Source organism: Sinohyriopsis cumingii, chromosome 8 (genome assembly GCF_028554795.1).
Source record: "Sinohyriopsis cumingii isolate HCF-2022 chromosome 8, ASM2855479v2, whole genome shotgun sequence".
NCBI lineage: Eukaryota > Metazoa > Mollusca > Bivalvia > Unionida > Unionidae > Sinohyriopsis > Sinohyriopsis cumingii.
Window position 1 is genome coordinate 52,722,204 of NC_142968.1, and position 27,201 is coordinate 52,749,404.

Sequence of the window (27,201 nt, forward strand, 5' to 3'; positions counted from 1 at the left end):
GAGAAAGCAAAATTTTATTCTGTATAAAAAAAAATGTAACCCAGAAAGTGAAAGTCCGATTTACTTTCAGTTGAAGGTAAACGATAACGACACAAAGATAGTGCCATATCAATTGAGGTTATATATTTTCGTACGTTACATGAACGTTGTTCTCCTCAGCCGGATGTACGTCGGTTTCTTCCGTAGGACGGTCAAGATCACCAGCTGAGGTTATTTTGGTTTGATATTTTTCTTGCAAGTTTGTTACGTCAGCTTGATATGTTCCAATAGGATGTGCAAGACTATTTATTGAGGTTAAAGAGTTCTGATATGTTGCATGCCCATCGTTCGGCTCCGTAAGCGGCATGTTAGATTCTTCATCCTGACATAGTTCAATAGGACTTGGAAGATCGCTTATTGGAGTTATATACGTTTGATCCGTGTCTATGCTGGCCGTCTGAATTTGACACAATTCTACAGAAACGTCAAAATGGTGTTGACTGTTTACAGCACTTATGCTGACTTCATGCGTATCTTCCGCACTTACGTTGTCTTGTGCGTGATCAGAGGTAGACATGGCAGCCTGAAATGTAGAATTATATTTCAATGATTTTATTATTTTAAAATACACCAGGAATGTCTCTTTCTTCCGGAATTAAATGATAGTGTAGAAATATGACGAATAAAACGTTGCTAATCAAGCTATAATCTTGAGAATTTATTGTGTGGACTAAAGAGTAACTTAAGTAAATCAAACTGTAAGTTTAACATCAAATATGGCGAAAAACGTCAGTAAACATATTTTTAGTGCTTTCTGAGGGAACATTGTGCTGATTGAAAATCCGTTTCTATGAAGTAGTCTGATCCAATATATTTCCTTAAATCAAGCGCTAAAAATAAATAGGTGTTACATTGACCGATACTACAGTTTGCATTACAATTATTGATTCAGCCTCAGGTTCGTGTTGTGCTTGCTATTGTTTTAGATCTATGTGAAAATCAACTGCGGTATAAGTGTATTGATGGAGTGCTTTTTATAATGAAAAAAGCGCTTTTTCTATTATGAAATCGGAATATTGTCTTTCGTTCCCCCTTTTCATCTATTGCTTGAGCATTTTGGAAATCATCCAAGCTTGAAGTAACATATGAAGCATTGCACGTATTGCTGGTTCGAAATTCAATTCCAATGGGTCAAATATCAACAATTCTTTTAAGCTTTGCAAACTGACTTAGACATACATTTCGACAAGTAATAATTTATCATGGTTACTTTGAGATGATGTCATGGAAAATGGAGAGAGATCGTAAAGAAGAGAGAGAGAAAGAAGGAGAGAAGACTGATATGTAATCTCTTTTCAAAGACTATCCATTGTAAGTTTATTATATAAGGGCTTTTATTGGACACATAATCGTAGGATCGTGAATAAGTACCGATAAATCCTTTACATATAATCATAATTCACTCATTAACTACGATTAAACAAGTCAAGCAAAACGCAGGGGAAACCTTGTTACATATTGTTTAAGAAATATTACTTGACATTTTAAAGGGCAACGAGTTTTTGCCATATAGTTTAAATTAAAAAAAGATATGTTGTATATACATTTCCTCTGCGAGACTAGAATGATATATCGTAAAAAGAATACATCATTTACAAACAGTGACTGCGTTAATGCAATGAATCCTCGAAATATGTGTAGTTCTTCTCGTCACTATTGTTATCTATTTATGTTTCAAACAATTGATACATATAATGGATGAAGGTGTAGGAATCATTAGCTTAATATTAATTAATGCTCATTTCTGCCCTAATTTGTGTCGACGGCGAATAGGGATCTCTAATTAATTTAGTTACCGGATTCTGATACCAACTAAAAGCAAGTGCGAGCTACTGTGGTAACAAATATCATCTACAATGTTATCCAAATAAAATCATTGTGCCGTTTTTCCATGCCCGATATATTTTATGATAGGCAGTAGCGTAGATAAGCAGAACAATTCCATTTAAGGAAGTATAACATTTCTGTCACATATTCATGGGTTTGAATATATACTCAGAATTCATCGAATAAATTACTATTCCAAACAATGTTGAAACACATTCTTTGCAAAGGGTACGAAGGCCTACAAGGCTATGCAAATATTGTATAGTATTGGAGCATTGTGTTTATCAGCATCCTTTTCAATTATGAATCTTATCAGTTCAGTACATATGCTATAGTTCAATCATTACATACTCCTGAACTTTCTCTAATTTCTCCTAGGTTTGTTCTACTTCATTTTAACCAGATCATTTATTTATACAGCTCTTGCTAACAACCAGAATGACAACTCGGCCATCACCAAAATCCATATGATCTAGCACTTGTTATGTGCAGGTATATTCTCTACACATTATTATCGTTTTGACAAGATCTTCTGTAGCTTATTGAAAACCACTGCTTATAAAAACGTCTAAAAATCCAATATAAGTGAGTCATATGTTTCCTTAATACGCCTCTTTCTCGCACTTATAATGGGGAAGAAATGCCTGCTTAAAATTTAGGAGAGTAATAATTGTCAACATTCGTTCACTCTGTGGGGTAATTACACATTAGCCAAAGCTATGGCTTTGTGGGATTTAAAGATTAAAGAATAAGCATTAAAATACCTTTATATCTCTGACTTTCAAGCTAAATGACCCAATGCATATTTAGTCTTTAATCTGTTAAGTTATATATTGTGCTCGATGTAAATAATGCACCTGCAAATTAATTCAGTCAACCGTTTCTAAACTAAAATGTACCACAATTATATACCAAAAATGGAAACTCAATGTCAGTATTATTTTGGATTCATGGAAAGTTACGTAAATGTTATCTTAACTGGAAGATGTTTGCCTATCACATTTGTATATTTTGAACATGATTTATTCATTCAATGTATTAGCAGAATCCAATTGTATTTCATATCTCAAAGGTGGCGACTCCCAGACGGACAAACGGATGAAGGAAACTTACTTTTCAAACCTCAGAGTTGTACAATGTCTCGACAACACACATTTATTCGATTAGAAAATGTATATATATATATATCACAAACATATTTGGAAAACGAACCGAGAATAGTTAATAAGTGAAAGTGCTAACGAAACCAAACCTAAATTTACACAATGGTTTATCTTTGATATCTTGTTTTGATGACTTATTTTGTTTCAATAAATGGAAGTCGCCATTATTATTGTATTCACTTGCAGTCCTTAAGTTCGCCTTGCTATCATATGAAATACTGTTTGTAAAGGACCGTGATTCTCTATCCACTTTTGGCAGTTTTCCTGTCTTCTCGGTACTGCATTATTTAAAAAATGTCATCAGCAGTAACAACATTTATGAAGTAAAATTATTGAACCAAGATAGTTAGGTTTTCTAGTAAAGTTATATAAATAAAGGCACATTTTGATAACAAGGTTACGCAGGTATGTCACCAAATGGGCAACACACAGAACAACGCATTGTTGATGTCATGTTTAAATTAAAAAAATTGCATGATTTATTCTACCATGAAACAGATAGATAGATCGATTGCTCTATAAATAGATGCTAATCGTGAAATGTTACCTCATCAATAACGTTGTACGTGTCCTCAATGAGTTCATTATTAACAACTCGTTTGTCTCTTTTTACTTTCCCTAGCCGTTGTAAAAGTCTGCAACAAACATTGCCTTGATTTTTGTTCTCTGAATCATCGCTGTTTAAATATTTTTCCTTGGTAGATGACGATGACAAAGTTTGCATAGGCACGCTTTCTCTAATTTGGCTGCTTTTGGAAACATCTTTTGTCATTGCTGTAATATACATGAATATATTATACTTTGATACCTTCTCTGGAGACTATTTTATGCCGTCCATACTTTATCACAAACAATATAAGAAATATCAGTCGTTTCCGAATCACTCGATTACAAAATATATAATTAAGCATATATTAGTATATGCTTATATTTTTCCATTTACTTTATTTTGTCAGAATCGTGCGGTATTTTTATATACTGCACGGTTTCATATTACACATGTATCTAAAAATAGTCAAAATAATCTAGTGTATTACGAACTACTTTATGCTTATATAGCAGAGGCTTTTGCTATTGTTTTATTAGATTAGTTAGTGGATGAACTACACAAGCTGATTCGTCCTTTTGAAAGTAGAGATGATAAAGTTAACTATGTAGACCAGTTTACTATGTTACTTACGAACCTTTCAAACAAGATAAAAATGAGCGTCATATTCGCAATATTCACAACAAACGTGAGAAATACAGTAATGAAGATGCCATTCTGATCAGTTAAACAATTATTTGTGTGAAATGTTCGTAACCGTTAGTCCCCTTGCGGATCCGGGGTTGTAGAATTGGCCCGATGTGTCCACACTGTGTGCCTTAAGAGGCGCCTAAGTAGAGACAACCTGTTTGCCGTGGGTTGCGTCTCGTGTCGGGGAGGAAAGGATCCTGGTAGTTGAGCAGAGGCTTTCCGATGAAATACACTACTCTGGCCTCTACTTCTCTTAGACGGGTGGTTTGCATGGGCCCAGCCTCTACAAATTGGCTGGTCACGCCGAGCCCTAGGAAGTCTTTCATTTATTCGGGCACCTTCTTTATCTTTCTTCTTGTATCTCTCTTGATACCAAGGCTGCCCCTACAGTCTATTCCTTTATCTTTCCCTTTCCAAAGTCTTAGAAGACTTCCTAGAAGGCGTCATCCCATTAAACACAATCTGCAAGATATTGCTGTAAGCGTCACTCTACATCGAGTGATTATCTTTTGTTCTATTTACATACCACCAAACACCAACGTAGTACCAAACAATTTAGACGAACTTGTTCAAGAACTTCCCGCACTATTTGTTTTACTCGGGGATTTAAATGCCTATGACATTGCATGCGGGTCAAGCGACAGAAGTGACCGAGCCACAAAGTATAAGAATTCATTTCTAGACACGATTTGTGTTTATATAACAACAAATCACCGACATATTTAGACCCTGGAACGGGTACACGAGTATCGCTTTGACAATTTGTTCCCTATCGCTGTTTTTGGACTATGAATGGAAGGTCGCTGATGACCTTCACAGCAGTGATCATTTTACAATCTCTCTTAAGAACACCGACGCTACAATTGATGAAACAATTCCACAATGGAAGTTAAAGAAGGCCGACTGGGCCAAATATGAAACGCTTTGCACAGCAAAGCTAGACAGGGATACCGTGTTAAACGCCAATACCCCTTTTCAATATTTTACTTCTGCTTTAACCAACATTGCAGAAGAATCCATTCCTAAGTCCTCACCAAACTGTAAACGAACTCAAAAACCGTGATGCACAAAATGTTGTAAAGAGGCCATTAGATAACGCAGAGAACCACTGAAATAATTTAATAATCGTCCAACGACCGAAACTTTAACTAAGTACCGATTAAAGAAAGTAAAATAGCATCATGGACAAAAAATGTTTCAAATTATCGTTCCTCCATAAAGAAATTTTGGTACACGATCCGCAGAATAAATGGAAAAGGGAAAACACATTTCCCTTCGACATCGCAAACTAAACAACAAGACTTTCAAATCCAAACTTGGCATATTTAATATATTTGGTGATAGTTTCTGTAGAAATTCTGGGACACGATCCGCAAAATAAGTGGAAAATGGAAAACACAATTCTCTTCGACATCGCAAACTAAACTACAAGACTTTCAATTACAAATTTGGCATATTTCATATACTAGCTGATAGTTTCTGTAAAAATTCATCCTCGTCTAATTTTTCAGAAGCCGTCAGGAGATTCAAAACTCAAAAAGAAAATACGGTTGAAATTCGTATCGAATAACTCAGAAAGCTAAAATCAACCGTTTACACTGTTTGAGCTGATGGAATCTCTGAATAAGGCCCACAATACATCCACTGGGCCTGACGAAATACATTACCAGTTTTTGAAAGACCTTAACTAACCCTCATTAACAGTCTTCTGGGAATCTTCAATGAATTATGTATTACGGGTAATGTACCTAAAACTTTGAGAGAAGCAACATTAATATGAGTTCCTAAACCAGGTAAAGATAGCACAGATCCTAACATCTATCGACCTACAGCACTCACAAATATATGTGCAAAACAACGGAACGAATGATCAATTATGTATGGTACCTGGAAACTAACAATTTAATATCTCCTTTCCAAAGTGGCTTTCGATATGGCCGGAGCACCAGTGATCGTCTGTTTAGACTAGAAACATTCATTCGCGATGCATTTATCAAGAAGGAACACTTAGTAGCGGTTTTCTTTGATTTAAAAAAGGCATATTACACGAAATGGAAGTACGGAATATTAGATGACCTGCATGATTTAGGGCTAAAAGGCCGTCAGGCCTCTTTCATATGATACTTTCTCTCAGACAGATAATTCAAGGTACGAGAGGGCTCTACACGTTCAGATCTGTACGAGCAAGAGATGGGTGTACCCCAGTATGTTATGTGATGCTTTTCAACATCAAAATTAGTAGCATCACCAAGTATTTATCTCCTGGCGTGGATTGCTTGCTGTACGTTGATACTTTTCTAATAAGTTATCGATTATAGCACATGCATAAAAGAATCGAAAGACAACTACAGCAAGATATAAACAAGATTCAAAATTGGGCCAGTACTAAATCTTTCAAATTCTCGAAATCAAAAACCGTATGTTTGCATTTCTATCAGTTACGACGACACCATGACATATTTTTATTCCACACCTAAAGAACTTGAAAGCAAAATGCTTAAAATATCTAGACCTACTTTAAGTAGTAGCGCACACTGACTGGGTACTAATAGAAAAGTCATGCTCAATTTATTTAGAGCATTTATTCTCTCCAAAATGAACTATGGTTGTTGCGTTGTTTATGGTTCAGACAGAACGTCATATTTGACAATGCTAAATCCAATTCCTCAATAAGGGATATGACTCGTTCTGGGAGCATTTAAAACATCCCCGTTTGAAAGCCTCCTCGCTGAAGCGAACGAACCACCTTTATCACATCGCAGACAAATGCTTTCCGCACAGTATGCTAGCAATTTAAAATCAAACCCACTGATCCATGCATTTTTGGCTGTTTTTCAACCCAAATACAAAACCTTGTACGACAATAAACTAAACGCCGTACCTTCCTTTGGCATTATAATATCATCCAGCTTTGACAGTACAAAAAGTGAACTTTCTAAAATTCAGAAAATGTCAATCTCAGAAACACCTCTCTGGCTACTTAAACAACCAAAAGTACGTTTTACGCTACACGATAACAAACTATCTGAGGCAAACCCTTCCATCTTTCATAATTCTTATCATGAACTCATCACTGAATTTAAAAACTACACAATAATTTATACCGACGGATCAAAGGATAAGGAAAAGGCTGCTGCATCATTCGATAGTGTGAAACACACAACACAAGTTCGCTTACCAAATAGCAAATCAATTTATTCAGCCGAAATCAGAGCAATAGACCTAGTCTGTAATATATCGAAAATAAACGCATTTTGAACAGCATCATCATCTCTGATTCCCTATCAGTGGCTCAGTCACTGCACAATAGGAAAATGGAGAACCCATTGTTGACCAATCTTCTCGATGAACATAGTAAGCTGAGTACCTCGCACAATATCTTATACTGTTGGTCACACAGCAATGATGGTATTAAAGGTAATGAAAATGCAGATCTCGTTGCTAAAATGGCCCTATTCCAAGAGCCATCTGATTTTAAAATGCAATATACTTATTTTAAACCTAGTAACAAAGAGACCTTCCCTTTGCGGGTCCTGGGTTTTAGAACTGGCCCGATGTGTCCTCACTACGTGTTGTAAGAGGTGCCTAAGTATAGGCAACCTGTTTGCCGTCTGTTGCGACCCGTGTCGGAGGAGGAAAGGATCCTAGTAGTTGATCAGACGCTTTCCGATGCAATACACTTATTTGGCCTCTACTTCATCTAGACTAGTGGTCGGGAGAGCCCGGTCTCGGCAAATCGTCTGGTCACGCCAGGCCCTAGGAGGTCTTAATTTACTTGATCACTTTCTCAGGTTTTCTCCATGTATTTCTCTTGATTCCACCGTTGCCCCTACTTTCTACTCATTTATTTTTCCTTTCTCCTACACAAAGAAGACTTCCTAGTAGGCGGTGGCTGAACGGGTCAATCGGGAGATAATCTTACCTACTTAGTATACCACCTTTGTATCCCTTGCACTTGAAAAGTGTCCCCTTGTTGGACTCCGTGGCGGGTGGGGTGCACGTGTGACGAAATAAAATTGAAATAAAAATGGAAAATCAAAACAACAGGTCAACACAAGAGAACAAAAACCGTTTCGGACTCTGACGATGAGCCATGTGGCGTGGAATCTATTCCACGTTTCATGGTCATCCAGTCCAAAGAAAAAACCAAACCACTATCCGCACTATTGCCATTTATAGTTGAAAAGACTGTACTTAGATTAGTCGGAATACCCAAAAGCTTTAATAAAAGCTTAAAGCAGTTGGTCTGCTTGTTGAGTGCGAACGTAAAGCACATACAGAGAACATCCAAAAATTAAGACCATTATGACATTCCAGTAACCTGTTTCGCACTCACAGTACTTAATGCGTCAAAAGGCGTATTTTTGTTGCCGTGACTTAGCTGGAGGCAGCGACAATGAAATCATAGAAGGGGTGAAAAATGATGGCATCACTGCAGTCTGTAGAATTCGTATCAAACGAAATAATAATCTGGAGGACACCAACACCATTATACACACCTTTAACAAACCTACAGTACCTAAAGTAGTCATGGTTGGATCTTTACAGGTAAAGGTAGATATAAATCCCCTTCGATGCTTCAAAAGTCGACAATACGGCCAACATGAAGACAAGTGCTCTAGACCCAAGTAAGTGGCCGATGCGGAGACCCTTTCCATCGGGAATCCGAGTGCAGAGCCACTCCGCATTGCGTCAACTGTGGAAAGGAACACCATGTTAATTCAAAGGATTGTGACACCTGGAAATAGGAAAAGGAAATACAGAGGATCAAATTCACCTCCAACATCCCCTATCCAGAGGCCAGGAAGCGTGTACAATTCGAACTTCGCTCCCCGGCCGACCTTCTCAATTGTAGTTAAAAACAACACAAAAACAACGAAAGAAGCACAAGCCCAAACATACCTCCTGAATACTCTTTCCAGCCCAAACATTCCGCGTTACAAACTTCTGAAATATTCAACATAACCCAAGCAACATTTAACAACACTACACGGACAAAATCACCAAACAGTAGAATGAAATCTCAAACAAATAGGCAACAAAACTGGTCTGATGACATTATAAAGCTGCACAACAGGTTTGGATAATTTTAGGATATGGTTGCAGAAGAAACTGCTCCATTTCCTCAGGGTGGCTCTCAAGGTATCTCTAGACGTACTAACAAAACATTCACTCCCGTAATTCCTACAGAGAAATAACCTCACATATTGCCTTCGCTAAAGGTCTGACCTAGCTCCACAATCTTCTATTTAAATATATCATGAAGAACAATATCGTACAATGAAACTGTCGAGGACTTAAAGCCAACTACCATGATAGTGTTCTGCTTGTAAACAAACATAATCCTGCAGTACTATGCCTTCAGGAAACTTTCTTGAAAGATACTGATAACATCACACTTAAAAACTACTGCCTGTTTAACACCTACTACCAAAATGTTGGCAGGGCCTCAGGAGGAGTTTCTGTTGTTGTGAACAATAGATCCGCTCATAGCGTCATTCCTATACACACAGATATGCGTGGCCTTGTGGTTAGAGCGTCTGCATCAGATGCGGGAGGTCGTGGGTACGATCCCGGGCCGAGTCATACAAAAGACTTTAAAAAATGGTACTAACAGCTGCCTCTCTTAGCTCTCGGCATTAAGAGATTAGTGTTAGGACTGGTCGGCCTGGTGTCAGGATAATGTGACTGGTTGGGACATCATGCTATATGTCTGCGGCATGATGCCCAGTGCTAGACATCACCATAAACTGCCACACTGCAGACATCGTAGCGATATGACGGAACAATTATTACAGCTACGTTAAAAATCCAAATCACACATACACACAAATCTGCAAGCCATTGCTGTAAGCGTCACTCTACATCGAGTGGTTACCCTTTGTTATATTTGCTTACCACCAAACACCAACGTAGTATCAAACGATTTAGACAGACTCATTCAGCAACTTCCCTCACCATTTGTATTACTCGGGGATTTTAATGCCCATAACATTTTAAGGAGATCAAACCAAATAAGTGACCGAGGCCACAAAGTAGGAAACTTTGTGTCTATATAACAACCAATCACCGACGTATTTACACCCAAGAACGGGTACATACACATGCATCGATTTGACAATTTGTTCTCCTTCGCTGCTTTTAGATTATGAATGGAAGGTCGCTGATGAACTTCACATCAGTGATCACTTTCCAATCTCCCTTGAAACTATTAACTCTACAACTGTGGACACAATTCCAGAATGGAATATTAAGATGGTCGAATGGGTTAAGTTTGTAACACTCTGTCAAACTAGGCTAAATGAGGATACAACGTTAATTACCCTATTCAGGATTTTACTTCTATTGTAATAGAGATTGCAGAAGAATCCATTATCATGTCCTCAACAAAATGTAAAAAAAAAAAAAATCTTGGTCCCCTAAGGAATGTTAGGAAGCCGTTAGACAAAGCCGACAAGCATTGAGAAAATTCAACAATCGTCCGACGTCTGAGAATTTAAAGGAGACCAGAAACCAATGGAAATATTGAATAATAATAAAGGTAATATAGAAGTAAATCTTATTCTGAAGAATCATTTGCGACCGAAATGCCAATATTAAAATATTGGCCTATCTTCTAGGAGCTGAATTTCCGTGACCTTGTATGCAACATTTCCGCGTCTATTCGGTTACTTTCGGGATGTGACGTCATAGTAGCGACTCCAGCAGCCCAAGTGGGAGTTGCCAGAGTAAAAGACAATACCGTTTTGCGTTGCTTAAGGGTGTAATAAAACATTAAGAAAAGCCAGTGGACAATTTCTTTTTCTTTTCCGAAAGATAAAAGCATAATGAAAGAATGGATACATTATTACAAACGAGTCGATTTCAAAGCAACACCATACAGCACTATGTGCTAGTTACATTTCTCAAAGAACTGTTACGAGAGGGATTCTGAAAAAATGGCAGCTTAAGGATACGCAAATGCTAGGCATAGATAAAAAGTTGGCGCTGTTCCAGACATAACGTTGAATATTTTAAATCCTGTGAAAAGTGTTGAACGTGCGAGTTACGAAAATAGGCAGAAGGCCGAGTAAGTGACCACAAAATGCAACAATCAATTCACAGATCTTTTATCTACACCAGCAGTGCTAAAAATAAATCTGATAGCCCGACACCCTGAGCCCCTCTGGTTTTAGTTCCGGCCCATCCTGTGTTCAAAATGAGGTGCCCGTCATGCTTGTGGAAACAAAAATTGTTTGCCTGAGGAAACTTTGATCGCGCTGGTGAAATTAGTAAATGTATTTTCAAGATGTTGACATACATGCCTTAGCACGGCACAATCTAAATCAAATCACTACTATCCAAGGTGAAATTTAGATTGGATTTTAATCAAATGGAGGCTTTGCCAAAAATAATATTCTAAACCTGTCGTGTTTTGAGAAGGCACAATTTTCAGTAATCTTATAAAAATGACAATTTTTTTAAAAAATCATTGTATACATGTAGTATGTATAAACGGTAATCTGTAATGATTGGAACTGATATAAAACTATTCCTTGGGCAGTTTAAATAACAGCGATTAAAAGAAAAGAGGTAAATTTTCACATTAAATGGCTGACAATAGAAACTTGGGGGGACTATTGACCCAAACCCTTGCCCCAATGTGCGAGCGCCCATGAGACGTACCTTTTCTGCATGTGATACGCCTTATTATTCCCCCAGGACAAGCCTATTTTGCATATTCTGGTCAGCTCTGGCTAAATTGCAAAATAGCTAAAGTTTTGATTTAAGTACGCAAACAATAAAGCCGGTGTGACTAATGAACCTACTCCATCCTTGCATTGATCTTGTGAAAAGGACTGCCCTTCGGACATACTTCAAATAAACCATATTCGACAGTGTGTGTGTGTGTGTGTGTGTGTGTGTAAGCACCAGCAATTGATTGCCAAAATAAACGATGCCTATTTTGTTGTTAATTACGATGCCATGGACTTCAGGTTTAAGTCTTAATGCATGTAACACTGTTTGCTGAACAAAATATTTATACAGAATTAGTTCTTTAGGGCCACATATACTGCGTGGTATATTTTGTTTTATTCCTTTTAACTTAATCATGGTAATTAAACTGTACATATACGGTAGAGGAATGTCAGGTGTTAACTGGCCCAGTTTCTTTGGCGGAAATGGAGATGCGATTTTGTTTGCAGAGAAAATCTCAGTGATCATTCATTTAAGCTAATTGGTGACAATTGTATTGTTTTAATTTTCTTATACTATAGTACTGTTGTTGTTGTTTTAAAACATCTGAAATTTACTTGAATAATGTTTAATTTTCACGTTCTATTTACTGAAGAAGAAAGAAAAAGAAAAAAAAAACTGTTGTGTGATATTAATTATTTCGTCCAGTGCCAGATTTAGACCTGTATGCGTGTGATTTGAATTTTTAACGTAGCTTTAACAATTTTTCAGTCATATCACTACGATATCTGCAGTGTGGCAGCTTAGACTGTGGATTGCATACGTTATATCTATTTATAAACGGTTTGAGGTTGCTTTTTTCTTTTTCTGACAAATGAAAATTGACGGACATGATGTAATTATCGGGACTTCGCTGCGAAAAATTTAGACATATTACGAGATCGGGATGTAGATGAGGAAATACCCCCAAAATCAGGAGGTGTTTCTCCCGGCTTGAGAGTTGACAGGTATGAACTGTCCGGGCTTGTGGAATTTCAGTCAGGGCTTGAGTTTATTTAAGTCACCAGCCCGGGGCCTGTGCCTAAAAAAATTATTTTAACACTGACCAGTACAGTACATAAACTATTATATCAGACTGCAGATTCAAGTTTTGAATGTGCAACCCAAATGTGGTCTCCTTCCGTCTGCCTCGCTCGCCAATGTTTATGTTTGTATTCGAGGACTGGCTAGTATTGCGTCACGGTACCACGTGATCTGTCGTCTCATTAAAACTCGGAAAAACTCGGCAATTTACGGAATCGTTGTATCTTCCATGCAATAAAATCACTATCCGCTTACGATATTTAATTTATAAAAATGACAGTCGAATTAAAATCTGTAGAGAATTACATACGTAGAAGGAAATTTTTGATTTCTAGTCTCCTTTAAGTATACATCGTATTGGCCGGGCCAAAGCTCGCCGAACTATCAAAGAAAGTAAACAAGCATCATGGAATACATATTTTTCTTCTTTAAACTCTAGTCACTTAATTACAAAAGTTTGGGAAACTATACGCAAAATAAACGGAAAGAGAAACCACACATATCTTCAACATCTGAAACTGAATAATAACAATTTTAGTTCAAAACGTGACATAGCAAATATTAGTGCTGACAGTTTCTCTAAAAATTCTTCATCATCAAATTATTCAGAAGCCATCCTAAGATTAAAAATTCAAAAAGAAAGGTCACATCTAAAATTCACATCCAACAACTAGGAAACTTATAACCAACTGTTCTCACTACTGGAGCTTATGGAGGTTTATATAAGGCGCATGATACATCCGCTGGTCCTGACGAAATACATTGCCAGTTTTTGAAACACCTTCCAGAATCATCATTAAAATCTCTTTTGAAAATCTTAAATGATTTATGGATTACTTGTAATGTACCTAAAATTTGGAATGAGGCAACAGTGATACCAGTTCCCAAACCAGGTAAAGATAACACAGATCGTAACAGTTATCGACCTATTGCACTCACAAGCTGTGTGAGCAAAACAATGGAACTAATGATCAATTCTCGTCTTGTATGATACCTGGAAACTAACAATTTAATATCTCCTTTACAAAGTGGCTATCGATATGGCCGGAGCACCAATGATCATTTGGTCAGATTGGGAACATTGATTCGCGATGAATTTATCAAGAAGAAACACTTAGTAGCGGTTTTCTTTGATTTAGAAAAGGCCTACGACATGAAATGGAAGTACGGAATATTAAATGACTTGCACGATCTGGGTCTAAAAGGCGGTCTGACCGCTTTTATATCAAACTTTCTCTCAGACAGAGGATTCAAAGTACGAGTGGGCTCCACCCTCTCAGATTTGCACGAGCAAGAGATGGGTGTGCACCAGGGCAGTATTTTATCTGTGACACTTTTCAACATCAAAATTAATAGCATCACCAAGTGTTTGACTCCTGGTGTGGATTGCACGTTATACTTTGATGATTTTCTAATATGTTATCGATCAAAGCAAATCCATACAATCGAAAGACATCAGCAGCAAAATATAAACAAGATTCAAAATTGGGCCAGAACTAACTGTTTCAAATTCTCGAAATCAAAAACGGCATGTATGCATTTTTGTCCGTTAGTAATACACCACTATGAACCTAAATTCACGCTGAACGGAACACCTATTCCAGTTGTTGAGAAAACAAATTATTTAGGTATTATCTTCGACAGAAAACTGACTTTTATTCCACACCTAAAGAACTTGACAGCTAAATGCTTAAAATCTCTAGACATACTTCAAGTAGTAGCGCACCCTGACTTGGGTACTGATAGAAATGTCATCCTCAATTTATATAAAACGTTTAATTGCTCCAAACAGGACCATGATTGCGTTGTTTATGGTTCAGTCAGAAAGTCATATTTGAGAATGGTTGATTAAATTCGTCATCAAAGAATAAGACTCGCTCTGGGAGCATTTAAGACATCCTCGTGTGAAAGCCTCCTCGCTGAAGCGAACGAACCACCTTTATCACATCGAACAGAAATGCTTTCCGCACATTATGCTCTCAGATTAAAATCAAGCCCTCGGAAACCCGCTTTGTTCAACCCTAATACAAAACCTTATACGAAAATAAACCAAACGCCATGCCTTCCTTTGGCATTAGAATATCATCCAGTCTTGACAGTTCAAAAAAATGATCTTCCTAAAATTCAGAAAACGTAAATTCCCGAAACTCCACCCTGGCTACTTAAACAGCCAAAAGTACTTTTTACGCTACACGATGGAAAAATCCGCGAGAAAACCCATCCATATTCCACAACTCTTATCATGAACTCCTCAACGAATTAAAAAAATAAACACAAATTTATACCGACGGATCAAATGATGAGGAAAAGGCTGTTGTAGGTTTTGTTATTAGAAATCACCTAACGCAAGTTCGCTTACCAAATGGCACATCAATTTTGTCAGCCGAAATACGAGCAATAGACCTTGCTCTGCAATATATCGAAAACAAACGTATTTTAAATTGCATCATCATCTCCGACTCGCTATCAGTACTTCAGTCACTAAACAATATAACACTGGAGGACCCATTATTGAAAAACATACTCGTTAAAAATACCGAGCTGAGTGTATCCCACAATATAATATTCTGTTGGTTACCTATCCATATTGGTATTAAAGGTAAAAAAAAAGCAGATCGCGCTGCTAAAATGACCCTAACTCAAAAACAATCTGATTTTAAAATACCGTATACTGATTTTAAACCTAGGATCAAATGGACCTTACGTCAGAAGTGGCAGGCACCATGGAATGATACAGTGAATAACAAACTTCATGCAATCAATCCAACCCTAGGATAATTGACTCCTTCATACAGAATCATCCGTAGGGAGGAGGTAGTCATTACAAGAATTCGAATTGGTCATACTTATATAACCCACTTCCACATAATAAAAGGTGAAGTCCCATAAGAGGGCGTTATTTGCAATGAACGATTCACTGTTAAGCACATTATGACGGAATGTTTCGACCTGCAACCTATGCGCGATCAGTACTACAATGTACATGATATGAAGGAACATTTTGATAAATAAACGTAAGTTGTATTTTAGAATTCTTAAAAGAAGTAAATATTTATTCTAAACTATAACTTTTAAGCCATCGCGTTGAGAAATGTTATGTAATGGATATACCGTCCTTTACATTCAATACCTTTTCATCTGTCATCATTAAACTACTCCGTTTACATTCCCCGTAGGTCGGGAAGACTAATATGTTACCGTTCCTATTTTATCGTTTTATTTAGGTTTGATATCGCTGGTTGATGTAAAACATTTTTTTTCTCATCATCGCACATATGACCTTTTGTATGGCGCTAAATAGCTTAATAGTACTGGTGCGCCGTTAAAAATAAACAAACAAACAAAACTGAACACAACTAAAAACTATTGATTCCACTAATCATATATTAAGGCAGGAATGAATAAATCTAACATAAACAACCCTAATATAAACATCCTAACATAAAAAAACAAACATATGTCACAATAAGAAGACGTGGATGAAGATCATTTCATTGAATATTTCCATCAAATTATACACAAAATTCGTTTCTGAAATCTTCTTGGATCGGAATGAAAGTTTTTTTCTTTTGTATCTAGAACTCAAAACAAAGTAAACATATTTACCTTACATAGCATTAGTCGTGTAAACACATACTTATACCTTCGACTATGCACAAATGTCAATCACACGATACAAATTAAATATACATAACAATTATAAATGTGTAAAATATTGTATTCGATAGACTGAGAATCACAACAAAACAAAATTTAGGATTTCGAACCTTTCTTAAAGAAATTATATATATATATATATATATATATGTATATATATATATATATATATATATATATATATATATATATATATATATATATATATATATATATATATATATATATATATATATATATATATATTACAGTAATGTTTATTGCTCTGAAGTCTTTTTCCACCTCGAAAATGTAGCATTTAATTTCATGCACTTTTTCCGATTTTATTTTAGTATTTGTTTTTGGCGCTTTAAAATAAAACTCTTATTATATTGCTCATACAATATATTTTTCAGCAGTACATTTTGATGGAAAACTTGAAATATGTCTAGCCCTAAGCAGATATGATTACAAATCAGTTTAAAAATCATACCGATTACTCTGGATGCATATAGTCGCCTAAGGATGGCTAAGATGCAAACTCCAATGATCAGGAGGAAGACCACAGCAGTGATTAGTCCAATCCAAAACAGTCCCAATTGTTGACCTGGAATGCGGGATATTTTGCAATTGTGCCTTTGTAATAGGAACACATGAAAAACAATTATGTATTTGAAATAAAACAATGCTAATGATATGTAGACTTCGAACTGTAAATAAATTATAATACATTGTGATAGTAGAGTTGAGTTATGCACGGTCTTGTAAGTTAGCTAGCAATACAATATGTATACATACGCTAGGGATAATTCCTATATCGGATGCTGTATATAGACTTAAATGTGTCAGAACTACATGTTTATATAATAATTTTAACACATACAATTATTTCAAGACTTGCACCACTACAAAAGGATAACTTTACCTAATGTTGTACAGCAAAAATACAAATTTGCCTCCAAAAAATATTTTAATATAATTTATTTATCTGTGCATAAACATAGAAAAAAACATTTACATTTCCTATCTTAAATATGCTGAATTGTTTGACGTCTATATATTACACAGTTTTCGAGTTAAAATTAAGTGTACTTCCCTTTACCTAAATTTCGCCCCTCCTTAACTAAAACATCCCTGAAGGTGGGCCAATAGCTTGGCCCCATCAGGTTACTCTCGTACAACAACAGATTATATAAATTAGAGACCCGTAGAAACATATCAGCGATTTTATTTACACAAGTCAAGCTTAAACATCTTTCATTTTCACTGTCGGACACATATACCTTCATTCGCTCCCGGAGTAGAAGAAACTGTAAAAGCAACAGTAATGAATTAATATTTATTTAATTAAAAAAAAATGGAAAAATCATTTAATATCAAATATTATCAAAGTCTTCGGCAATTGATCAATTACATTTTAGCATGATTAGATGTTTTGAGTATGTATGTATGTATGTATGTATGTATGAGATCGTATAAGTAATGGGAATCGTATATTTATAAATTATTAAAGAACAATTATATTCCTTTTTATTGGGCATTTATATGACCATCTGATATTTGAAATGACTGCATAACATTAAATCCCGTTCTTTGAGAAGATGATAAATCGTTTTACATGTCGTTGTTATCTCTTGTCCTTTCTTCATACCTATCTTTTATTTTGTTTGCGTCCTTTTTTTACTGTTGCTGGTGTTTATGTTTGCCCTTGAATGTTTAATTTATATCAGTATATTTTAAGGGATGGGATTATCTAATTTTCTGAGAGCTGGTATTCCTACCCCAATTGCATAATTTAGCGAACCAGATATGTTTACATATTGAACCAAGACTAACCATATCCCAATGTAATAACAACACTGGCATGTCCCTTGTGAATGGGTACCTATTATCTTCAGACACATTTCCTTTTCCTTTTATACGTAAATACGCGTGAATGAAGATGTTTTATATGCATTGCATGTATTGATCTTCTTATGTAATTTATATGCACCCATCCTTTTATCTTTCTCCTTCGTCTGCGTTTCCTCCGTTTCCTGCTCTACATATGTTACCTTGCCGGGTAATATATCAAACAATAATGAGCCCAAACATAACTGTGGTAGGAAACTTAAATATAAAATTACCAGGTTGTGGGGTAGGGCGGTAAACTAAAATGAAGCGCAAGATTTTAAAATGAATTGTCAATAATAAAGATGGAAATATGCTTCTACAAGAAATGAACTCTGTCAATAACGTCTTAAAAACTGAATGGGACAATGAATCCTTTTTAAGAGGTAACCGAAAATGTGACTTAAGATTAAATCAAATGTGTTACATGAATTTAATTTGTAACCGTATATCAGAGACTTACTGGCATATCTTGAGAAATGAAAAGGTATCTTTAATTGGTTGAATATCAGTCGAAAATGTTTTGCCATATATAAATAGATATTGCTAAAGAGGGTTCTACCAAACTCAAAACCTGAAATCAAGCTATTATAATTAAGTATGGAGAGGATGAAAATTCACGCATCGAAAATGAATTGGGTGTTGTCAATATTCAATTAAATGATGGTGCAAATATGAAGATATCGACACTCGTAAATACTTAAATAATAGGAAGCAATGATTTGTTTCCCTTACTGGAAATTAGAAACTTCATAAACCTCATAAAACTAAAGCAAATATTTGTTATAAACACATACTATGAATACGGCAAATTTTCATTTATTGAGGAAATATACCACTGATTCAGGGGCGAATACCCATAAGCAACAATACAATGATAAAATTATACATAAGACAGATGTTGGTGTAACGGTTATGGATCAATAAAGATGTGTAGGCATGTACATTCCTTCCAAAACCAAAGATATTTTGAACCTATTTGTATCCATTACTCAATAAATACGTGATTTACGAAACCATATATCACATTTAATTTTCTTCCATTTGAAATATGTGGTTAATTAAACCAGAATGCAAGTGAACTGGAACATTTAATATATACAAGACGGAAATAATGCTAATATTAAAAGGGTACCCAAACCATCCAGTATGTACACATAGCTGAATCAAATTCACATGAAGTTACTAAGATTTAATTTCTTCTTATATAGGTTAATATGAATTGTACACAATATATACATTTTAGTAGAGAGGTGATCAATGATGTATGTGCACAAGTGATCAGATATCTTAAATCAGTTGTTTTTTCCACTAGTTACAGACATAAGCATTATTTATGCAGAACGAGTAATACACTTAACAAGGGTTTTGAAAAATAAATGGCTACAACATCATAGCTTTGGAGAACTCCTTTTACCTATTGTTATAAACACTGGAGGTTCAGTATATGTCAGTGAGAGAGAGAGAGAGAGAGAGAGAGAGAGAGAGAGAGAGAGAGAGACAGAGAGAGAGAGAGAGAAAGAGAGAGAGAGAGAGAGAGAGAGAGAGAGAGAGAGAGAGAGAGAGAGAGGAGTGGGTACACAACTAGTGAGGCGAAAATATTTGCAGCTTAAAAATAATTCCAAAAGTCATATTAAAATAAACAGAGTTATAGGTGTACATGGTTATGTTTGATGTACTTGCGTGAAAAAATTCAAGTAATATGGTTTTGAAGATAAGTGTTTTTTCCTTCCTTTTTGTCGAATACTTTTACTAAACTGCAAGTTCCATTCTGTTAAACATTGTACACGTTTACAGGTGTAGGGGATCCATTCACATACAATTGTTGATTGTATTTATTACACCTTTATTTGCATCGTCTGTAAACTATCACTGACTCAGAACTACAAGATATATTACTTGAAAACCATGTAACTAAGGCAGTTGCTCTGATAATTAACAGGAATTTATGTATCTTTGCACAACTATTACTAGCAAACATGTTCCCTAACACATATAATACATATCACTGATTGACTGTATTTAAGACGGACATTACAACACTTGGACTAAGAGCTAAAGTAAAACAACTGTATATCAAATCTATTTGCACCAATTAATTCCCATGGGACAGTGTTGAACAGAGTCAGAGTTGGAACCTTGCTGCCTGAAAAGGTAACCACTTACTTTCAAATAGAGTATCACTCTGAATGTAGAATGAATATGGTCAGTTTGCTATGCAGTGTATTAACTATAATGGGATGAAAATAAAAGGTAGTCTGTAGATTCTATTGTGAACTAAAATTATCATGCAGAAAAAATCAGATAGAAGGGATTCTGGCCACGGTGATAAGACATGGCATAAAAGAACTTTCTTTTCTATGATACCAAAGTAGGTGCTATAAGGAGCTAATAAAAACCAGAGGTATATTTTCATTTCCTTGTGATTTTAACACACACACACACACACACACACACATACACACACATACATACATACATACATACATACATATTCATGTACATTTAAAATAAACATATAATGTCAATAATAATGTAGATAAAATATAGTGAAATGTCTGGTCTTGGAATTTCAAAATAGCAAGTTCAAGTACAAAATCTTAACAAATGTGTAAAATAAATGTAAGGAGGTAGTAATGGCCTGAACATCTAATTGCGTCATTTACATATGAATACATATGCATTTATTTATTGTGTGTTTGTCTTCCCAACATAGGTTTGCTTAAATGTGATAATATTTTTTTTTTCTCGAAACAAAATACGAAAATTGTATATGCAAGTGACTTGCGCAGTTACACAGGAACAAGTGCAGAATCACTTAGCAACACATTTGTTTTCGACATCTATGCTACACATTAGAATGACCCGCTGTTCGTACAGTTACTGTTTTTAACATCAAATCGCAAAAAAATCGCTTTATTTTATAACGTATGGGCACAAAATGAAATTTATCAAAAAATATTATCGACTCTGCTCTCAAGGAAATATTAAATAGTTTCTTAAGAGTGGTAGTGGTTTGCAATTTTGATTATATACATATCCAGTCAATACTCCACAAACGTCGCCACAATAATTAATGAATTAATGATTAATTTGCACGAGCTATATACATTGACAACAGCAGGAAATTAAAATATAGAAAAGTAAATATTGCGCCAATATATCTCAACACGGTATTTCGAATTATAATCCTCCTAATTCAGCTTTTGTTACTTGAGCGATTGATTGATATAAAAGCCGGGTGTCTAACCTATCTCTCAGTTATTATTTGCAACACGTTTGTATGTGAGTTACCACTGAAAAGTTTCCATATATATATATATATATATATATATATATATATATATATATATATATATATATATATATATATATATATAAGTTCTGCTTGGAGTTAAATCTTGTATAATTGGTGGATTTTTGTACAATGTTGGAACGCGTGCTAATGTAACTTCGAAGGGATGAGATATCCACGGAACCGGCTTGAAAGACTTTCGCACATTGCGCAATCGGTGGGCCAGCTACATCTGTATCTACATTAAATTAATTTTGTCAATCACTATAAAGTACAGGACCATTGTAATTACCTTTCTCATGATGCAGGAAAATGGGATAGAATTTCGATGTCTCACCCGTTTCACGATTTGTGGCAATACATGTGTATGCTCCAGTAAATCTTTCACTGAAGCTGTTGATTATAAGTTCCTCGTTCTCGACATTAATATAATAACTCTCCCACCGAAAAGTGCAAGCCGGGTAACATTTGGCCAAACACTTTACTTTCACTGTTTGATTTTCTTGAAGATAAATATCACTTTTATTAAGGGTCAAGGACATGTTGACAGGTCCATCTAAATATAAAGAATAAGAAAGATAAACTATTACAGAAAGAGAATGAATTGCAGTAATTTTAGTTTGAAATTAATTTTAGGACATAGTTCGCAATATTGCTGCCTTTTATTAGACTTAAAATAAACACTATGAAAGATGTAATTGATCATATAACAAAAGTAAAATATAGCATTCAGCTAAACTTGTACATGTGTAGCTAATGTGTTTTAAAATACATTAATGTGCATTGATAACCGAAATCTTTGACTCCTTTTCAACATCATTGTGACATTTTCCGTCATGTGTTGTTATTTCATATGCGCAACATGGTTATATTAACCTGCATAACACAGTAGTAGATAACAAAACATGCACAAATATCTTCTGGTATCAGTAACATATTTGGCTTCAAATGAAAGTGAATTATGTGCTCTTTCAGTAAACAGCCTGCAATGAGAGATTAAGTAATCTTTGCTTCTAATGCAATCTATCTCTAAAGACGCCTAAAAAAATGTGAAGTTTGTTTAGAATTGTCCGAGGTAAGAGAGTATAATTAGATAAAAGGTACTTATTAATTCGAAGTATGAATTCTGGGTTTACACAGTATTTTAATATAAAGTCTATATGTCACAGAATACGGCAAGAACTAACTTTGTTTCGCCTTAGAACGATTATATCATTTTCGTTGCATATACATACAACGTTACCTAGTGTGGACAATTGTTTCTGTAGTTAAGTGACTGAACTAGCATGTATCTCGTCGTAGATCGCTTTCGGCGAGAGACACAAAAAGCAAGGCAAACACGGTGTTTTGTTGTTTTTTTATTACCCTTATTGATACTCATTCTCCTGTAGATTTAAGACAAGTTTTCTTCTCTAACTGACACATTGGTCTTTTGGATCTTGTCAAGGAGTGTACGTTCTCCATTTTTATTATACAGCGATAGGGGTAAGTGTTACATTTTTATTTATTTGATATGTGAAACATATTCAGTTTTAATATCATAGCGTGAAATGTTGCTTTTACTACTACGAGGATTTGAAACGTTGTGAACTTTTTAACTATTACAAGTTACTATTAAGAGTTTAATTTAGTAGCATGTTTCTACAGATTTGTATTCCGTACCTGTTATTATGACCAGTTTGGTTTTATTGTAGCTGTCTGTGAGTATGTGTGTGCAGGAATATCAGGCTGTCGGTCTGGCGGTCTGTATGTCTGTATGGGGATGGAAGCTGGTGTGACCGTCAAGGCCATACAAGGACGGAACCGCCGATTTGTAAACTTGTGCGCATGGTGGATCAATTCGGGTGCCTGTGGCCAATACAAATGTGGGCAACCCAAGAATTCAGGATATCTCTGTGGTTTAATGGACACGTAAACCAGGTCGAAATGTTTGAATTTGCATGTTTTTACAAGTATTTATGAATCATACGTGGTTGTGAATCATACGAGCTGTTGTTTCAGTTGAGTACAATTGAGTCGCTTTAATTACCAGAAATTATTTGACTCTCACTGTTATTACACGAGATTATTTTAATCTTACTTTCATTACGTGAGATTATTTGAATCTTACTTTCATTACTTGAGATTATATGAATCTTGCCTTCATACATGTGAATATATGAATCATAGTTTTGTTCTCCCATTTGTGAATGTTTGTGCGAAGCAATTGAATGAGTCATGTGTTTAGAGCTTGAAAGAATCACACTGTATTTGTAGCGTATATACATACTGGTATTAATTCATTTCATAAACTTCCATCTTTCATCATTGTATTGTGTTGTCATTTAATCCAAACCTCCATTCGGGTCAAATCCTGTTACACTATACAATACGTCAAAGTTCATATAATTGCCAGATGAACATGCCATAGAGAGATTAGTTGATTATGTATAAGTATCCTTAAAGTCAACGCCCATAAGTAGTTTTGCATTACAGAAATTATCCCTTTACATATTATATATATTATGTATGTATCGCTCGATCGACCTGTTTTTATGTCTCTCTCTCTCTCTCTGTGCCTCTCTCTCTCTCTCTCTCTCTCTCTCTCTCTCTCTCTCTCTCTCTCTCTCTCTCTCGCTCTCTCTTTCTCTCTCTCTCTCTCTCTCTCTCTCTCTCTCTCTCTCTCTGGACTCTAGCTAGCTTCTAGAAAACACCGATCTTCTGTATTTTTTGTATTGACCCATCGTTTGAATTAAGTCATTGCGTAAGCAATACGTTTGGAGAATAGATTATAAAGTATAAACGAATTTTTTCAATGTACTTACAATATGGCAGAAGTGTATAAGTCAAGCTGTATTCAGAACACCATCTGCTTCCCTCATTACTACCATTCTGTATCCCTACTTGACATGCTAACGTGCTAAAGTTCTCCATTACAGTTAAATTTTTGAATATCAGTGTCGCCGAATTTGTATGTATAAGTCTTGTATAATTCAGCGCTGCACCGCTGATTTTCCAATAGTAGGTTTGACAGTCAGATACATAGGATGTGGTACACATTACTTCAAAGGACTTGTGGAGAACCGGCTTCCCAGTTTCCCTTATTTGTGGTCTATCTGGAAAGTGTAAAAGAATATGTTTCAGCATGACGCATCCTGATTTACAAAGTTAGCAATTGCTCTCACATATTCTTTGTCATATTAGATTGTCTAAAACGTTCGCCGTCAAACAACAGAAATTAACGTTTCCTCTATATTTCCAATAAATAAATATTGTACTCTCAGAGAGTTACCAATTTTCCTGAAGGAGCACAAGACAACTTTGGCTGAACCAGATAATATCCACGATCTACTTTTGAAACTCTTACCTTAAATAGCTCTCAATACACTACGAAACATTGGCAATACCATGTTGGACTCTGGCAACTTTATGGCATACTGGCAAGCAGCAGTAGTCCCACCAATACGTATACTTGGAAAGCACAATATCGACGCTTCCAATTTCTGCCGCATGTCACTAACAAACTGTGTTTGTAACGTTACTAGCACATTCAGATATACTAATTAATATTCCAAAGTAAGGTAAAATAAGTCCCAGTGACGTATAATAATTAGCTTTCCCGTAGTCGCGTATTAAAATGTATCTTTATCTTGTAGTACTTTACCTTTACACTTATCTGCAAGGGGTTATCCTCCTCAAATTGATCAGCAATTCTTTCTTTGCACATTTTTAGAAGCTAATTTTAATAGGCAACATCTAAACCTTAGTGTGTAGAAGCGTCATGAAGTGCTAATAATATCAATACTGGTCTTTCTCTTGTACATTTTGCGTTTAAAACACCACAATGAGTCTTCTGTCATTATTCTAACAGCAATTATATAAGAATCATTATGCGTTTTGTTTTCAATATTCTGGAAAATCTATCAATATATAATCAACTCCTGCTGATTAGAGACCACTTTCATTGTACTATTTCAGATTAGTCTTAAAAGCATTTCGGTTAACCTGTATCTTTTGGATAATATCTTTGATCATATCAGTTGGCTTCACCTGTTTTGGTAATCATTACCTTTTTAAAAATATTTTGCGATAAATGTCACAATTGTCAGTATAGGTGCATTTTATATTCGAGTCAATTTCATGCATTACTCGCTTTAGTTGTTATTTTATACTGACTGTTAGTTTTATGATTATCTTAATCAATTCATGTGCGTTTCTTTTTCCTTCCGAATTCTCATTTGGTCAAGACTGAGCATGACTGAACCATTGACTGTTTTTAAAATGTCTTTATTCACTTGTGTTACCTATGATTTCAGTTGTAAGGTTAGTGTCAGGTGAAAAACGGACTGCTTAGACTCTAACGTATACTATTATATGTTAAAAGAGTCCTATATTGACTTCATCCTTTTTTTCATTATTACCAATATAAACCGATGGGTTAACGTGACTTACGTTTGATAGAACCCTTTCTAAGTTTTAGTAAAGTAATTATTAGCGATAATTTTCTTGCGTAGCATGCAGCTTTAACTACAATACATTTCTCTTGATGAGATTAATTTTCTACTTTTGCCCAGTTCTTGAAATGATCAATGTTTTCTCTTTATACTTACCTATCACTATCAACTCCTTGGTCCTATTTTCAATGTGTAGCTTATTTTTGATCCATGCTGTATAATTTCCACTGTGTTTAGGTGTGATATTGATAAAAGTTAACAAAATCATCCAATTGTCATTCTTTTCCGAAAATACACAACTCTCTGATAACGTGTCCTGACTTATACACCGATCATGATCTGTTGAAATAATTACATTTCCAGTCGGATTTCGTATCCGAACATGAATTTCCTTAAGTTCGGAACCTTTTTTTCCTACAGTCCACTCCAAAGTTGTATTGCTTCCAATACATGCAAGGTGTTCAGTCTCTGAAGACAAATATAAAATAGAGAGGACATAAAATAAATTAATTATACAAAACCAACATCGAAATATAATCGAATCAAACCGAAAACAATTAGAGATACAACATTTCATTTCTTCATATTTTAAAGTTGAATTGATAATGCAATTGGTAAAATCATCAACTGAATGGTTAAATGCTATGACGAACATCATCAAAGATAATTTTACAACTTTTCTCATTACAAGGAAAATGTATGTATGTATGTATGTATGTATGTATGTATGTATGTATGTATGCATGTATGTATGCATGTATGTATGTATGAAGGTAGGTAGGTAGGTAGGTAGGTAGGTACACTTACCATTACTGCAGGCAAAAACATAAGTCAAGCAAGACCAGGAAATATTAATTGTAAGGAAAGCAAAGCGTTTCATTGTGGGAGATAAAGAATGAAACACAATCTCATCCGTTAGCT

General features: G+C 35.3%; 1 protein-coding gene across 1 annotated transcript; it reads right to left on the reverse strand.

The window, feature by feature from the left end:
* Nucleotides 1-27,201, reverse strand: LOC149793521 (uncharacterized). Its single transcript, XM_089967500.1, has 8 exons — nucleotides 27,088-27,201; nucleotides 26,437-26,748; nucleotides 24,652-24,942; nucleotides 22,140-22,403; nucleotides 17,946-17,972; nucleotides 17,156-17,269; nucleotides 3,577-3,803; nucleotides 1-562 (listed from the first exon to the last, which is right to left on the reverse strand). The coding sequence occupies exons 1-8, from the start codon at nucleotides 27,158-27,160 to the stop codon at nucleotides 119-121; spliced, it is 1,752 nt and encodes a 583-aa protein (XP_089823626.1). The 5' UTR covers nucleotides 27,161-27,201; the 3' UTR covers nucleotides 1-118.